We start from the raw sequence: 16781 nt of genomic DNA, 5'->3' as shown, positions 1-16781 counted from the left end.
ATACAGCAGGTGTCGGAGGAAACTCGGATTACAGTCTACAGAATGAAATATACATGTGATTATTTTAATGTCTGGAACTACAATTTCTGGTTTATAGGAAGACATTACATTGAGAAAGTGAGATGTAATAGTGACTTTGGGGTAATACCCCAAGTTTCCTCTGACCCCAGCAATAGACATAAGACATTTTGACAAACAAATGTTTACATCAGACATTTTTAGCAGTTTCAAAGTTCCAGTAGTTTTATTTTGAAGTTTCACTTTGTCACTTATAGTTATATTTTATGTTTGCACTTATTGGTTAGTGCAATATCTTGGAAAATCATTTCAAAGTTCATTTTTGCAGAAAATTTGTATTCGCATGACACCCAAGACTGCGAGTTCAATTTCTACCAAGGTGTACGCCAATTTCTGAAAAGAAACCTGGTACAAATGTAAACTGGTCATATTACTAAGTATGGTAGCAACTCCTGGCATGCTTCAGAAGATTTTCCTCCAGAAAATTTAATTTTACTTTCTTCTTGGAACTCGAAACTGGAAGTCATAATTTATATCATCAAATCAAAGCTGTTGATATGATGTAAATCATTACAACATACACCAATATGTATGTTAACTAAGTCTATGATTACAAAAAAATGACAAAGCCATGGAATAACAAAACAAGCTTTTATATTCAACATATTTTTGTTAGTATCATTTGATGAATACCACAAATAAACAATCCAAGAATAACATAACAAATAAACAATGCAAATATTCAAAAATGAACCGGATTATTGTGTGCACCTTATCACAGGAATGTAGCAATATGGCTTTAAATCTAATCTGCACAATTTTTCTAAATCAATTAAAATTTTAATTAAGAAAAATCTTGTCGCTCCGTTTAATTATTTTAATATGTTGCAAAAATCTATTTTAATATGATTTTTCGGAGAAAAAATTCTCTAAAAAATACTTAAATCTAGAGTTAACTTTATAAAATTGAAAATGACTCTGTATACATGTGATGATATAAATCCTTATACTTATTGACCTCAAAGTACATTTAACAATGAAAATTGGCCTAACTTCTGGTTCAAGTGGTATATAATTGCTTGCTCGGTTATTATAATATCCTGTTTATTATAATATTTTTCTTTGGAAAATAGAATATCATAATAAGCGGTCTCCACTGTAACATGAAAATATTCAACTACAGTACAGTTCAAATACTGTACAAGTTATAAATATTGGATATTGTCTTTGATATTGAAAATCATGAATGTGACAAATTTCCAACATTTCAAAATAAATTTACAAACAATCTCAATTATATATGATATATATGTAAGTACAGGTCTTGGTGTCTACTCTTCCTGTGTGACAGGGACTAAATCCTTGTGAAATGGTTCAAAGCACAAAACGCACAGGTTTACCCCACATTGTCGGCATCCAAAACTCGATTCCTTCCTGATTTTCACCTTTCCACACTGGCGACACCTGTTCACCTTTACCTTAACTGGCATATGAGAATAGGAAAGACCTGCCACATCATGCTGTATCACACGTCGTCGTTTTCTGACAGAACGTGTATCACCAATTAACTGTTTACATAGCCTTTCTCTGAATTCCAGCTGGGTAAGATGCTTCACTCTGCCAGTTCTGGTTTTCCTCTGGTGACTTGGAGACTCCTTCATAAGAATGAAAGAATTCACAAGGGCTGTATCAAGCAAGAAGAAGAAAACATACTTCCACCATTTGTAGCACTTTCTGGCACAGGTGTACTGCATACGGAGTTGATCAGCTCTATCCACAGCATTCATATTGTCGCCGTACATTTTCACAACAGAAGGGGCCAGTTGAACTCTCTCACTACCATCTTTATTTTTGCGACGCACCTCATGTAGTGTAGTAGGGTCTGCATTTGTCGACAGAAATGTCACTGGCTTGTTGTCAAACCAGACACTGGCCACCAGGTTTCCTGTAAACACAACATACATCATGTAACTTATATAATAGAGGTATATTAGCTTCATCAGCAGATTATCAATAATTATTTTACTATGAAGTGATAAACCAATGTATTAGTTACAATTATAATGGACGCAGCCGACATAAATTGCCGCTACATTTATATAGCAGTACACATATTTGAATCAAGTTATTCAAGAATAATTTCAAATAGATTACAGTATGGTTTATGATATGAATGCAACTTGCACAATACAGTAACCTGAGGGATATTGTATTAAATAAAGTTATATTGATAATATATCCCAGTACTGTATAATGTATTTAAATTGTAGGTACTAATTTGCTACATTTTCACAAGTTACTTTACAGACATAATAGTATTTATTATCCGAGCAAACACAAATTGGATAAGCAATAAGTTGAAACCAATCTGAATATTCCTGGCACTTTATAATTACCTGATTGCAGCATTGTGAAGTCTCCCTTTTTTTTAACATTCTCCTTACTGATACCAGACGGGAACCCCTTTCTATTGATTCGACATGTTCCACATGCATAGAGACCATCCTTTAGCAAGTCAGAAAACAGCTGGGGACTGGAGAAGAAATTGTCAACATATACGTGGCGACTGCTACCAACAATGTCTCTGGTCAGGTCGGTCACAACTCGAGCAGCAAGTCCAACTTCTCTCATGCCTTGTTCATTTCCTGAAAATGGTTGGTAAAATGCCTTTATTGGTACATGTATAATATAATATAAACTTTATTTATTTTACAACAATTGCGAAACAAGTTAATAACTGATATTAATCACTATTGTTGGCCCAGATGGAAGCGCGCGAGGGGTCTTACTGTGGGAGGAAACCGGAGTACCCGGGGAAAACCCACGTGGTCGGGCAGGTGACCCCATACCTTTTCACGTCTGATCTTGGAATCGAACCCCGGCCGCATAGGTGAAAGGCCAGTGTGTTACCACTGAGCCACCCGACCACCATGGTACTTGTACTGTACAATGTATCTAGGTATTATGTTATAACTGACAATGTTCAGTGTTATATAATTTTGGTAAAATAATAAGACTATCAAATTAATTTGCATGATGATCTTGAGTCAATGTATAAGACAATATATGTCAATATGTTTTATTCCTGAATAATTAAGATTTAAGTCATTAAACAATTACAAAATATAGTGAAGTGGAGTTTTATTTATGATGGATGCAACAGAGGCATATCTATTGGACTGGATCAACATGGAACATCATGCTGAATAAACATACCTGCTCTTCCGGTGTAAATCTGGAGTTTGTCGACATAGCCATTGGTGGAATCCGCCCGCTCCCACACCTTGATCCCAAACTTAACCGGCTTGGCTGGCATATATTGCTTAAAACTAAGCCTCCCCTTGTATGCAATCATAGCCTCATCTATAGCACAGTCCTGGTGTAACGTGTACTGGGATGCTATAGTGCCTTGGATGGTATCTAAGACTGGCCTGACATGATGGAGCTTGTCGTGACCGTCGCTGCCTTTGGGGGGATTTGTCGTGGAGTCATTCAGATGAAAATACTGTGCGAGTTTCTCAAATCTACAAGTCAAGACACCCGAAACTGTAGGACAAACCTTAGAAATTTATTGGTTTAAAAACAAAAGAATAAAAGAAACTACAAAATATATACTATAAATTGATAAATTCACCATTTGTCATCTTGTTTGAAAAAATTATTACAGCAAGTGTTAAATACTTGGTCATTTTCCACATTTAAATCTGTACCCAGCATATAGGCCTATAGATTTTACTTTTATAACTGATTAAATTCACAAAATTAAGTTAAAATTTGAATAAGAATTTTATAACTTTGCTTTAACATTTTAGATGTTTGTTTGTAAACATCCTAGTCAAGAAATAATTACAAGTTGTTTCCACTTCAAGTAGGATAGGCTATTTACCACATAAGTTACATAACTAAATGATTAACTTGAAAAGAAATATGGTCACAATTTCAACCATTAGGGCTCCAATGAAGTTTATATTGCTCATCACTAAAACAAAATACTGTCATACATGTAGAGTCTACATTTGTACTGTACATTTTGTAAATTAAATACAAGTAATTTGATTTACCTGAGTCTGGTCATTATGGTAGGCAAAGATGTTTGAAACATCCAATCAGATGACCAGTACATCTTTGCAGTTGGCAGGTCCAGCAGTGACATACAAATCACAATCCCCAAGAAGGTCTTGATCTCGGTGGGCGAAGTTGCCTGCCACGAGCTGTCTGCCTTTTCCCGGATCCGCTTAGCAGCATAGGTGTTGGTCTGCTGGGCTAGCTTGTCGTACAAGGATTCAGGGAAAATCAGGTGAAAGAAATCCAGCTCTTTCTTCTCAGCATCCAGTGCGGTAGTAGGGCCAGCTATATCCTCGAAATCCTTCACACGTATAGGTTTCAGATCAGCTGTCCAGCGGCGATCGTTGTGGGCGTGTCCAGCATCTCCACCTCCGCGGTCTACGAGGCCCGCTAGCGGAGTCATACTAATTACAGCCCGGTACAGCCCGGCACTGCCCGGTACTGCCCGGGACCGCCCGGTACTGCCCGGTGCTGCCCGGTACTGCCCGGGGAATATATATTGACCGCCCGGGCTTTTATTTATATCCAAACACTATTTAAACTATTATATATGGATAAATGGTAGCTTAATCAATAATATGGCAAAATGTGGTGAAAATATATCAATATTTGACAGAGCTATGGCTACGTGAAATTAGCGATCTCGCAACCTAACGCTCGGGATGAGCCATAATCTTGTTATTTGCAATTATACGACCGCCCGGGCTTTAATTTTTCTCCAGACAATATTAAAACTATAATATATGGATAGATAGTAGCTTTATCAATAATGTGGTAAAACATTGTGAAAAAATATCAATATTTCACAGAGTAATAGCTACGATCTCGCAACCTAGCGCTCGGGATGAGCCATAATCTTGTTATTTGCAATTATACGACCGCCCGGGCTTTTATTTGTAACCAGACACTATTAAAACTATAATATACGGATAGGTGTTAGCTTTATCAATAATATGGCCAAAAATGATAAAAATATATCAATATTTGACAAAGCTATGGCTACGTGAAATTAGCGATCACGCAACCTAGCGCTCGGGATGAGCCATAATCTTGTTATTTGCAATTATACGACCGCCCGGGCTTTTATTTGTAACCAGACACTATTAAAACTATGATATATGGATAGATAGTAGCTTCATCAATAATATGATCAAAAAATGTTGAAAAAATATCTATATTTGGCAGAGCTATGGCTACGTGAAATTAGCGATCTCGCAACCTAACGCTCGGGATGAGCCATAATCTTGTTATTTGCAATTATACGGCCGCCCGGGCTTTTATTTATATCCAAACACAATTAAAACTATAATATATGGATAGATAATATCTTTATCAATAAAATGGTGAAAAATTGTGAAAAAAATATCAATATTTCACAGAGTTATGGCCACGATCTCGCAACCTAGCGCTCGGGATGAGCCATAATCTTGTTATTTGCAATTATACGACCGCCCGGGCTTTTATTTATATCCAAACACAATTAAAACTATAATATATGGATAGATAATATCTTTATCAATAAAATGGTGAAAAATTGTGAAAAAATATCAATATTTCACAGAGTTATGGCTACGATCTCGCAACCTAGCGCTCGGGATGAGCCATAATCTTGTTATTTGCAATTATACGACCGCCCGGGCTTTTATTTATATCCAAACACAATTAAAACTATAATATATGGATAGATAATATCTTTATCAATAAAATGGTGAAAAATTGTGAAAAAAGATCAATATTTCACAGAGTTATGGCTACGATCTTGCAACCTAGCGCTCGGGATGAGCCATAATCTTGTTATTTGTAATTATACGACCGCCCGGGCTTTTATTTGTAACCAGACACAATTAAAACTGTAATATATGGATAGATAGTAGCTTCATCAATAATATGATCAAAAAATGTTGAAAAAATATCAATATTTGGCAGAGCTATGGCTACGTGAAATTAGCGATCTCGCAACCTAACGCTCGGGATGAGCCATAATCTTGTTATTTGCATTTATACGACCGCCCGGGCTTTAATTTATATCCAGACGCTACTAAAACTATAATATACGGATAGATAGTAGCTTTATTCATAATATGATCAAAAGCGGTGAAAAAATATCAATGTTTGACAGAGTTATGGCTGTTACATGTATTTGCATTTATACGATCGCCCGGGCTAAGTATGGGATCGTTTGGATGGTTGGTTAATTGTTTTGTTAAATATAATGCAAAGTTTGCTATCATTTACAGAAGGAAATGCTTGAAATATTATGCATTTTACGAGTATGAAATTTCCTATGTCGTAACATAGGCTACAGACTTGTTATTTGCATTTTACAAAATATCAAAAATTGACAGAGAAACTGTCTACGTGAAATTGGCAATTTTAGCATGTTTAAAATCAGAATTAATGCCAAACCCAAGGTCTCTATTGTTATGTGTCCTCTCCCTCATCAGTTCGTGATTGTGTGTTAATGTTACAAATATTTGTTGTTTGGGTATTTTTATTATTATCATCATCATTATTGTGTAATTGTTTACTAGATTTGGGAAATTGATAGATAGAAATGGTTAAGAAGCGTTTTTCGAGCATCAATGGGCTTTTTGGGAAATTTGGTGGCCCTAAAAAGGGCCGTTTCAAGAATGTCCTTAAAGACACGAGTTAATGGCTCTGCGTATGCTGTGAAAGAACCTCTGGTTCCCCAATCTGTTCAGGTGGACCCCATCAGCAGAAAACAGTGATTTCGCCATGAAACTATGGTGCCAGTAGTCAAATATGCCTTGGGTGGCCATAGTCTTCAGGAGGTAATTGACGGTCTGCTTTTTCCGGTGATAAGCTGTAGACGTCATATTCCGGGGTTTGAGGCGGGGAAACAGGGAACCTACGATAACATGTGGGACCCCAAGGGATCTGATGTAGATGGCAAGTTCTTGGAGCTCCGACGCGATACTTTGCCCTGATCTCTTGGACGAGATGTCGTTGGAGCCCACTTGTAAAAAGACAATGTCTGGCCTCATCTGTGTTATCAAGTAGCTGTCTTTGAGTTTGGTATCATTGATCTTCCTCCCTCCGACTCCGTAAATAGTCAACTGGTACCCTGGGGATTGGTAGAAATCTTCTGTCTTCGTCCAGTCGTCGAGTCTTCTGGCGAAGCTGTGGCCGAGTACAAGTGCAGTCTTCATACTTGATTTTATGTATGTATACGTTTTGGTGTGATTATTATATATTATCTACATAAGGTATACGAGGTTTTCATTGGCTAAGTCCTCGTCTGAAATTCCAAATTCGCCAGACTCCTTGTCGCCAAAAAAAAAAAAAAATGTTCAGAAGTGCCAATGTCGTTTAGTCGCGGGTGAAGTTGATTAGATTGTTAAGAAAACAAAAAGGTGACACATACACAGATCATAACACAATAAGATATACTGTACTATATACAGCTATTGTAACAAGATGAAAGGTGACAGACATTCGATAAATGTTTACATTTTAATATTTTCTATAGTTTTTTTAACCGGTTTGATTACCTGTTTTCATTTTATGCCCGGGATATTCATATAAAACGCTATATTGTGAGATACTACTAACCATTCATGATAATAAATGCATTATTATTAAATTTTGAAATCTAAAAAAAAACCACTAAATATATTCATTTCATTTCAACAAAGTTTATTTTTTAAATAATAATAGGATTGAACATCAGGCTTAGCCTATTTGAAGTTATCTCCGTGTTATAATAATATTAACAAAAAAGAAACCATCCGGTATTAATAGCATACGATATAGAGTAATATTTAGTATTGCACACACACACGCACACACACTCGCACATGTTATACATGTATATGTACAGGGGAAAGAAATTCAAATTCTCTATGTATATATAAAGTGGGTTTTCCATTACTGTTATAATTAGAATTTATAAATATGTTTGATATTGCATGCTATCTGAATACGAGGTACGGACAAAAGCCCCCCCGGACATTAGCCCCCCCCGGACATTAGCCCCTAGGACAAAAGCCCCCCCCCGGACATTAGCCCCTTCACACTAATCAAAAAGTGGACAAAAGCCCCTTCATAAAAAAAAAATATATTTATTTTTTTTATTTTTTATGTTTTTATTTATTCATTTTTTTTTTTAAATTACAATATATGTTTTAGCAGTGGTTATATTAAGTGCTACATATATATGTAAGTGACTTCAGTCACCAGTGGCTTCTGCAATGTAAACAACTACTTGAACTGTTACATAAACAATAAGCTGTTACACAGGTGTTTGGTAGGTTTTTCATTGATTTTACTGTTACATAAACAATAAGCTGTTACACAGGTGTTTGGTAGGTTTTTCATTGATGTTGTATTCTCCTCTAAGGAAATATATCATTAATGGCTTCATGTGTATCAACAGTGAAATTAATGTGTTGTAATGAATAATAACAAATTAAAAACTATGAAATCTACACCATGTTTTTGTATTCATTAATTGAAGTATGCAACATATATGACAGAAACTGTGAGTAAGTTTGTGGGAAAACATCATAATTTATTGTACAAACTTCAAGACATTTTGTTTTAAATGATAAGCTTTCCTGAAATGTTCAGCTTACTTAATAATATAAAGTTTGAACAAATAAATTATGATGTTTAACCACAGACATATAATGCAGCTCTGACATTGAACCAAGGACCTTCATTTTCCACACAATTATTCTCCAAATTTCAGAGATAAAAACAGCAGTATATATACAGTTTTTGTTTTTCAAAAGTACAGATTTATATAAAGTATACCAGCTAAATTTATAATGAAGGGGCTTTTGTCCAGGGGGGCTAATGTCCGGGGGGGCTTTCGTCCGGGGGGGGGCTTTTGTCTTAGGGGCTAATGTCCGGGGGGGCTTTTGTCCTACACTCCTGAATACACACCTTCCCCCCAACCCAGGCAGACACTATGCACACATATGTGTTTTTAACTTTTTCTTTCCAACTTAGAATAATTAATTATAAACTCAGAGTATTACATGGTTTAGTATTACTCATCCAAACAGGGTCACCTACACAGATTCTTGCGCAAAACTGCATAGACATGAACAAAATTTTAAGATGTTCATAATATCTCATCAACTATATACAAGGATACATGACAAATACATTTTTACTAAGATCTTAATCTGATCAAAAATTTGATCAAAAATATACATGTACTAATGAACCACTAAATATCCTACACTGGTTTAGGCTGACCTTTACCCTTAGGACCAACTAATAGATAATAGACTTCCAGTACAAAAGACTTGAATAAGACCCCGACTTTTGACTTTATGACTAATGTAATAGTCTATTTGTGTTTTTAATATATCTAATTACATTATCAAAGATATGAGTGTTTATATCATCACTGTAACTGTCAGAGCCATTTAGGAGTATGTCAATATGAAAATATTCCTGCTTATATAATCTATTAGAGTATCTCTATGCACTCTCTATGCACAATATAGTTAAGGCATAACAAGAAAAAATGATATGAATATTTCACGGTGTATCCCATCTCGGCATTGTTCTATATATATTTTTTAACAGAAATATATATGGATTGAACGGTGTTTTATTGCGGTGGTATGAACGCAATGGGATACAGACATATTCTATATAGCGGGTTACAATAGAATATGTCTGTATCCCATTACGTTCATACCACCGTAAACGAAATAAAGAAACTATTAAATTCATATATTTAAATCAAACAAATACAAAAAAAAATGTATTTGTTTTGTTTTAGTTTGTTTTGGTTTTTTTTGCCAAATTTTATTCCTTTATAAACACAGACAGTTACAACAATGTCATACATGTTTGGTAACTATGGCAGTCGTGGCTGCTAAGATAGCATAATTCCGGTGAATCTACGTTAAGACACCAGTACTGTTTACAAAATTAAAAGAAGCAACTCAACATTCTTATTTAATTCATTTTACGTTTTCAATCAATTAATATATAAACACACCACAATTTCGGTCTCGAATTAACTATGATTGTTAAACACAGGAGGTATTGACACAGATATAGGAACTGTAAAATTGCGTTGATCAGTCCTTTGAAAGTCCTTTATAAAGATGTGGGCTGAGAAAAATTATTTAAAAGACGGGAAAATCACAAAATTGTACAGTTTCATAAAATGTATCACAAGAAAACTCCATTTTATCTGTCAGATCTTATTCCAGGTAAAATATCAGATAGTCATAGGCATAATACACGAAATTCAAATCATTTACTGTCAATTAATTGCAGAACTCAGTTTTACAAAACCTCATTCTTAAATTCCTCAATACAGTTATGGAATGCATTACTAATTGACATTCGAGACAAACCGTCTGTCAGTATAATTAAAGGCTTTTTACAAAAGGAAAAACTGATAATCCCCAATTATTTTAGCATTAAAAAGAGAAATCTTAAAACCTTACATACAAGATTAAGGCCCAAATATAGTAATGTTAAACAACATTTATGCATAAGAAATTTAGAGGAAAGTCCATTATGTTCTTGTGGATTAGTAGAAAGTACTTACCATTTTTTACTATCGTGTGACAATTACAACATTATTAGACAAAATACCTTATTTCAGTTAGATATTATACTCACTGAAAAAAGTTTGCTATGGGGAAAGGATATTTATTCCAAACACCAAAAAAATGATAAAATATTCTTAACAGTACACAATTATATTAAGCTAAGTAAACGTTTTAGCTGATATTTTTTAACCCTTTATGTCATCTATCGAATGTATAATGATAAGATAATTTTATTTACAGGTGTCACTGTCCTTTATTTCTGCTTTTAATTCTATTCACCACATATATATATGTCTATTGGTTTTAATCGTAAGCAATTAATATTATTATTTCATTTCATATCGATGTAAAGTGTCCCAGTTCCGAAGATTTATATTTGCCTTTGTATGTAAATGGGAAAGGAATTAATATAAGCTCTATAAACATGTTTTCCCACCCCATAAAAATATTTGTACATGTATTGACTATTTTGATTAATGAATAAATATTATTTAAACAAAAGAGACGAGGTCATGATTATGATTCCCGCGCTTATTAATCCGCCGAGCAATTTCCCATTGCTTCATGGTAATTTTAACACAGCCAGAGTTTACTAAGCTGAAGAAGGGAGAGATGTAAATATATGCGAATTAAAATCATAATTGAGTAAATATTTTTCTGATATTTATTTCTGTATGATTTCATATGAAACTTGTTTAATTCGCAGGGGAAGGTAACAAATATAAATTATTGATGCAACAACTAAAAGAAAATTTCTTTTAAATTGTGATCTCTTTATGATTCCAAGAAGACCGCTTTTCTGTTCTTGTTTATAAATCATATTTATGGGATTTGAATCATATTGTATTTTTGATGAAAAATGCTGTACTCATGAAAACGTAGTTGAAAAGAAAATATTTTTTGTGTCAACTTTAAAATTACATTTAAGTTAATTATCACTACATCGGAAATACCTTTTCTGCGTTTTCTCAGCTCATTTTTCAACATTCATTTTTGATTGCACAGTTTGCCTTTCTTTCGTGATGACGTCACAAAGCAGAGGTACGGACAAAAGCCCCCCCGGACATTAGCCCCCCCGGACATTAGCCCCTAGGACAAAAGCCCCCCCGGACATTAGCCCCTTTACACTAATCAAAAAGTGGACAAAAGCCCCTTCATAAAAAAAATTATATTTATTTTTTTTATTTTTTATGTTTTTATTTTTTTTTTTTTTTTTTAAATTACAATATATGTTTTAGCAGTGGTTATATTAAGTGCTACATATATATGTAAGTGACTTCAGTCACCAGTGGCTTCTGCAATGTAAACAACCAGTTCGAAAAACAACTACTTGAACTGTTACATAAACAATAAGCTGTTTCACAGGTGTTTCGTAGGTTTTATATTCTCCTGGAAAGAAATATACCATTAATGGCTTCATTGTTTCTTTGATTTTAATTACATTGTATTCCTAAAATTAAACGTATTACAACACAGAGCAACATGTTTGGTTAGGTACATTATGTACTTATTATATTATAATTTGAGACACTGCAAATAGGGATCAAATGTTTATTGCTTTTGTAGACATTTCTTTGATTATCAATATTTGCAGTATATTAGGAAGTCAAAAATTATGTGTAATCAGTAACAATTTGTTCATCATGGAGAACTCTCCTGAAATTTTTAGCTTACTTAATAATATAAAGTTTGAAAAAATAAATTATGATGTTTAACCACAGACATATAATGATACACTGACATTGAACCAAGGACCTTCATTTTGCACACAATTATTCTCCAAATTTCAGAGATAAAAACAACAATATATATATATATAGTTTCTGTTTTTCAAAAGTACAGATTTATATCAAGTATACCAGCTAAATTTATAAAGAAGGGGCTTTTGTCCGGGGGGGCTAATGTCCGGGGGGGCTTTCGTCCGGAGGGGCTTTTGTCCTAGGGGCTAATGTCCGGGGGGGGCTAATGTCCGGGGGGGGCTTTTGTCCTACACTCCACAAAGCAAGGTCATATACGTCATGCAGCATGTATGGAGCAGTGCAGTATTATGGTCTTCATTAGTCACCCATCAAAATTCGTACGAGATGGACAGACTTTAGCTTAAATAATATTTATTGCTATTAATGAAAAATTAATTAGACACAAAAATAATATACAAAGAAACTGTGCTTTGTATATAGTGAAAATGCCATATTTTGAATGAAATGTAATAAAGTATTCTATAAACATCAGAAAATATTTTCACAATAGAAATGTTTCAACAGTGATATAAATATTTATGGCAAAAAATTTTCATTATGTTTTCTGGCATTAGACTTCAATTAAAAGCTTGATGAAAATTATATATGGATTTTGACATGTTAAAACATTCACTTCGTAGCTCGCGCTGCCATCACATCGACTCAACTCGCGATGTTATTTTGTTAAACCTTTTAGTTATATTATTTATTTACTTTTACCATCTGTACACCAACCAAGATGTTTTCTAATTAATCATAATAGGCCCTCGGTAAATTAATTATCGGCCGAGGGGGATCGTTTTTCACAACATAACGATATCTATTGTTGTTTATACCCACTATATTTGTGTAACTGTTCCATGTTCTATGTCTATATGTGTGTAACTTACCTGTGTCTTGATAAAGAGGCAGATTGCCTCGAAATTTCTACAAGTTACTTGTCTGTACTGTCGTTATATATATATATATATACATATACGTGTAACTATATGTTTATTAAATCGGAGTAAATAAGAGCACATATGTACACTAGCTCTTAGACAAAAACCACTTCTATATAAATTCAAATACGAGTGCAGGACAAAAGCCCCCCCCCCCCCCCCCCCACTTCCAACTTTATTTTATCAAGTACCTCAGACTTTATTCATGTAAGCACTATCCATAAATGTAAATGATAATTCAACAGAGTAAGTATACAATGTAAACAAAACGTATGTAACTGTCCAATACCTTTCGAAATACTGTTCCTATACCTCTCTTTATCATTTTTGTTAAAATCTTGAGTTTTGAGGGGGGACTCTGTAATTGATTAATTCATTTGTTTAATTAGTAATGTCACACACAATCATTTAAAACAATATTTATCCTATTCACAAAGTTATGACTGCCATCCCATATTTGCAGAGTATTTGTATATTCATTTCATTATAATTCATAACGACCATTTTTCCACCTGCATACACGCTTCGTTTCATGTTTTCGTCAATTTTATCAATATGTCAGACTTTAAATCATAAATTTGGCATTGTTTACCCTGAAACGAACCTAGACATATGATTTACGTTTTTTATTTGACATATATATTGTGTCTTAACTAAATTGAAAGTGTCTTGTTTGACGTGTTAGTTAGCAGAGAAATCGGTTGTTATTTACGAACATAATATTATGAATTGTTGTTTTAAAGCAATAATTGTCACCAACCGACATCATGCAAAGAGGCGTCACCTTGTCTGGGTGGTATGTTTTCTGTAATTGGGAAATATACATGCATCATTTATAACACGTGACATTCGTGCCTCGAAAACGATTGGGCAAGTGTATCACGTGGTAATTTTGCATAGCAGTAGAATTCAGCGGACTTACTATCCAATTGATCATCAATCAGCTACTGGCCATCACCATTGACAGCATCTTTACTCAAACGAAGATTCACTGTCAATACCTACTCCAGGATAGCCGTTATCACAAAACTTCTTACCTCTAAGATCGCTCTGATATATATATATATATCTTTTTGTCTGTTCCAAACATTATCATTCGAACTTGAATCAGTTTTCTGTAATTTATATTATATACATTTCACTGTTAAGAAACTCAAGCTTCAGAAGTTCTTAAGCTAAGATTTTTTTGTGATTTGGAAGGATGTCAAGGTATGTACATTTAACTTCATTTTACATCACACCTTTTAGTCGACAATATATATATATATATGATGGTAACTACCTTTGTTTGAAACATGATGTCAATGGTTTTAATCAGAGTTAGGGTTTTTTTTAAGAAAAAATGAAATTTGTATTAATGATATAGGTATTATGACTGTCATCGCTCTGCATAAATCGTCTGGTGACTCAATATTAAGTGATATACATATAAATGTGATATATACATGTATTTCTTTCTGAATCAACGTCTTGAGTTAATTTGTAGAGCTTGCGAAACTTAAAAACAAAAACAAACAAAAAATGTTTATCATCAATATACGTCAAAACAATTTCGGAAGTTGCAATGAGTTGTTCTTCGGACTGAGTTATCATATGTGTGTTATACTCTTCGTGTGTTTGTGTACTTATAAGAAAAATAAGTCTATGTGTCAGAAATGCAGAAGGATGGTTTTCTTATTGTAAACATTCCAAAATTCTCAGTTATACATGTATCTTTTTTTTGGTCACATCGCGCTAAATCCCGTTCGCTAATGGTTGTTCGACTTAAACTGAAAAAACTTGCACCATTTAAAATTTAAAATATCTGAAAATATGCATTTTACACATCAATAAACGACCCCCCACCCCCCCCCCCCCCCCCCCCCAAAAAAAAAAGAAAAAAGAAAAATAAATAAAAAAGAAAAAAAAACCCGAATTATTCCTTACATATATCAATGTAACTTATTATTCAATATAAGAATCTTGTGCAAACAAAGAACAACGAAAGAATCATTGATATTATTATAAAAAAAAAGTTTTCTATAGACCTGTTAAATTTAGGTTAAATATATCATATTGGCATAATTGCCATTAAAAGCAAATGGATTTTGTACAACTTACATGAACAATATAGACGCCCTTTCCTAATACTATTATTACACATATATATACATCATAAGATGACTTAAATATTGATAAGTATTTACAATATTATTTAATGAGAAAAGCGGAAATAAGGAGAGTGAAGGTGGGAGAGATCAAGGTATATCGATGAATTAAAGGAAAATGGTACATTTATGATTGCACACAAACTAGCATAAACACACAACTTTCAATATAATTCCTATATTCTATATAACAATTTTATATATAGATCTGTTTTATTAAAATAGAAATGCGTTTTTTTTCATATTTGATCCATATCCTTATTAAAGAGATATTTGTATTCAGTTTTTGATATCTAGATGTATCTTTTTATCAATATGAAATAGAGATTAATTAATTCAAATAGAAATAATTTAATTTCTATATTCAACAAAGCATAACAGCAGGTCATAAGCCATACTTTAATTACCACTTTGATATTCACTTTATAACTTGGACAAAATTAGCCTTATATACATGCATATATAGCATTTTTGCACTAAACATTTTGAGTTATTACATAGATCGTGGCTATATGATTTAATATCACATTCAATGTACTTCTGTATCATTTACAATTTATTATGTTGTTCTGTATCTAACACAAACTAATAATATAATTTTAAAAGCATATGCGTTCAGTTGCAAAGCACATTATACAACAATCTAAAATAATAGAAAAGGAAAAAAAGTTAATTCGACTTGAAAATAACTGTAACTGTGATATTTTTTATGGAAACCAAAACGATTAAATATGTACACGATAAAAATGTAGAGACAACAATGGCGGTTAAGTTCAACATTTCACTTCCGGGTCGTTGTACACGAATGTAGTTCATAGGCAAATTTTAATTGTTTCTATATTTGTTCAATTTTTCTTCAAAACCTTCATCATTTAAGCATACATTTCTATTAAATTATATGTTCAGGCGGGCAATTTAGCTTTAAACATAGTTTATTTTTCACGAAGCGAATTGAAAGAATGCATGACGCGAGTAGTAATTTTTGTAATTGTTTGAGTTACGGCGATTTAGAAAATCCGGCTTTTTATAATTGTTATAATTGGTATTTGGCTACCGCCCGGCCGTACATCTTACCGCCCGGGCTTTCATGCGTGGTTAAATATCCCCACCGGTGGACAGAACATGTAGTGTATAGGTCAAGGAAGTGAAATCAAAAAGAATTATGAAAATATCTGTAAAATTGTTTGAGTTACGGCGATTTAGAAAATCCGGCTTTTTATAATTGTTATAATTGGTATTTGGCTACCGCCCGGCCGTGCATCTTACCGCCCGGGCTTTCATGCGTGGTTAAATATCCCCACCGATGGACAGAACATGTAGTGT

The 16781-nt window shown here is 33.6% G+C and overlaps 1 protein-coding gene across 1 annotated transcript; it reads right to left on the bottom strand.

The window, feature by feature from the left end:
* Window positions 1-655: 655 nt before the first annotated feature.
* LOC117321390 (piggyBac transposable element-derived protein 4-like) lies at window positions 656-4486 on the bottom strand. Its single transcript, XM_033875833.1, has 5 exons — window positions 4080-4486; window positions 3235-3542; window positions 2415-2663; window positions 1729-1963; window positions 656-1698 (listed from the first exon to the last, which is right to left on the bottom strand). The coding sequence occupies exons 1-5, from the start codon at window positions 4484-4486 to the stop codon at window positions 1350-1352; spliced, it is 1548 nt and encodes a 515-aa protein (XP_033731724.1). The 3' UTR covers window positions 656-1349.
* Between the last annotated feature and the right edge of the window lie 12295 nt (window positions 4487-16781).

Source organism: Pecten maximus, unplaced genomic scaffold (genome assembly GCF_902652985.1).
Source record: "Pecten maximus unplaced genomic scaffold, xPecMax1.1, whole genome shotgun sequence".
NCBI classification, from domain to species: Eukaryota; Metazoa; Mollusca; class Bivalvia; order Pectinida; family Pectinidae; genus Pecten; species Pecten maximus.
The sequence above is the reverse complement of the archived record's forward strand: the minus strand, read 5'-3'. Positions and strand labels throughout refer to the sequence as shown.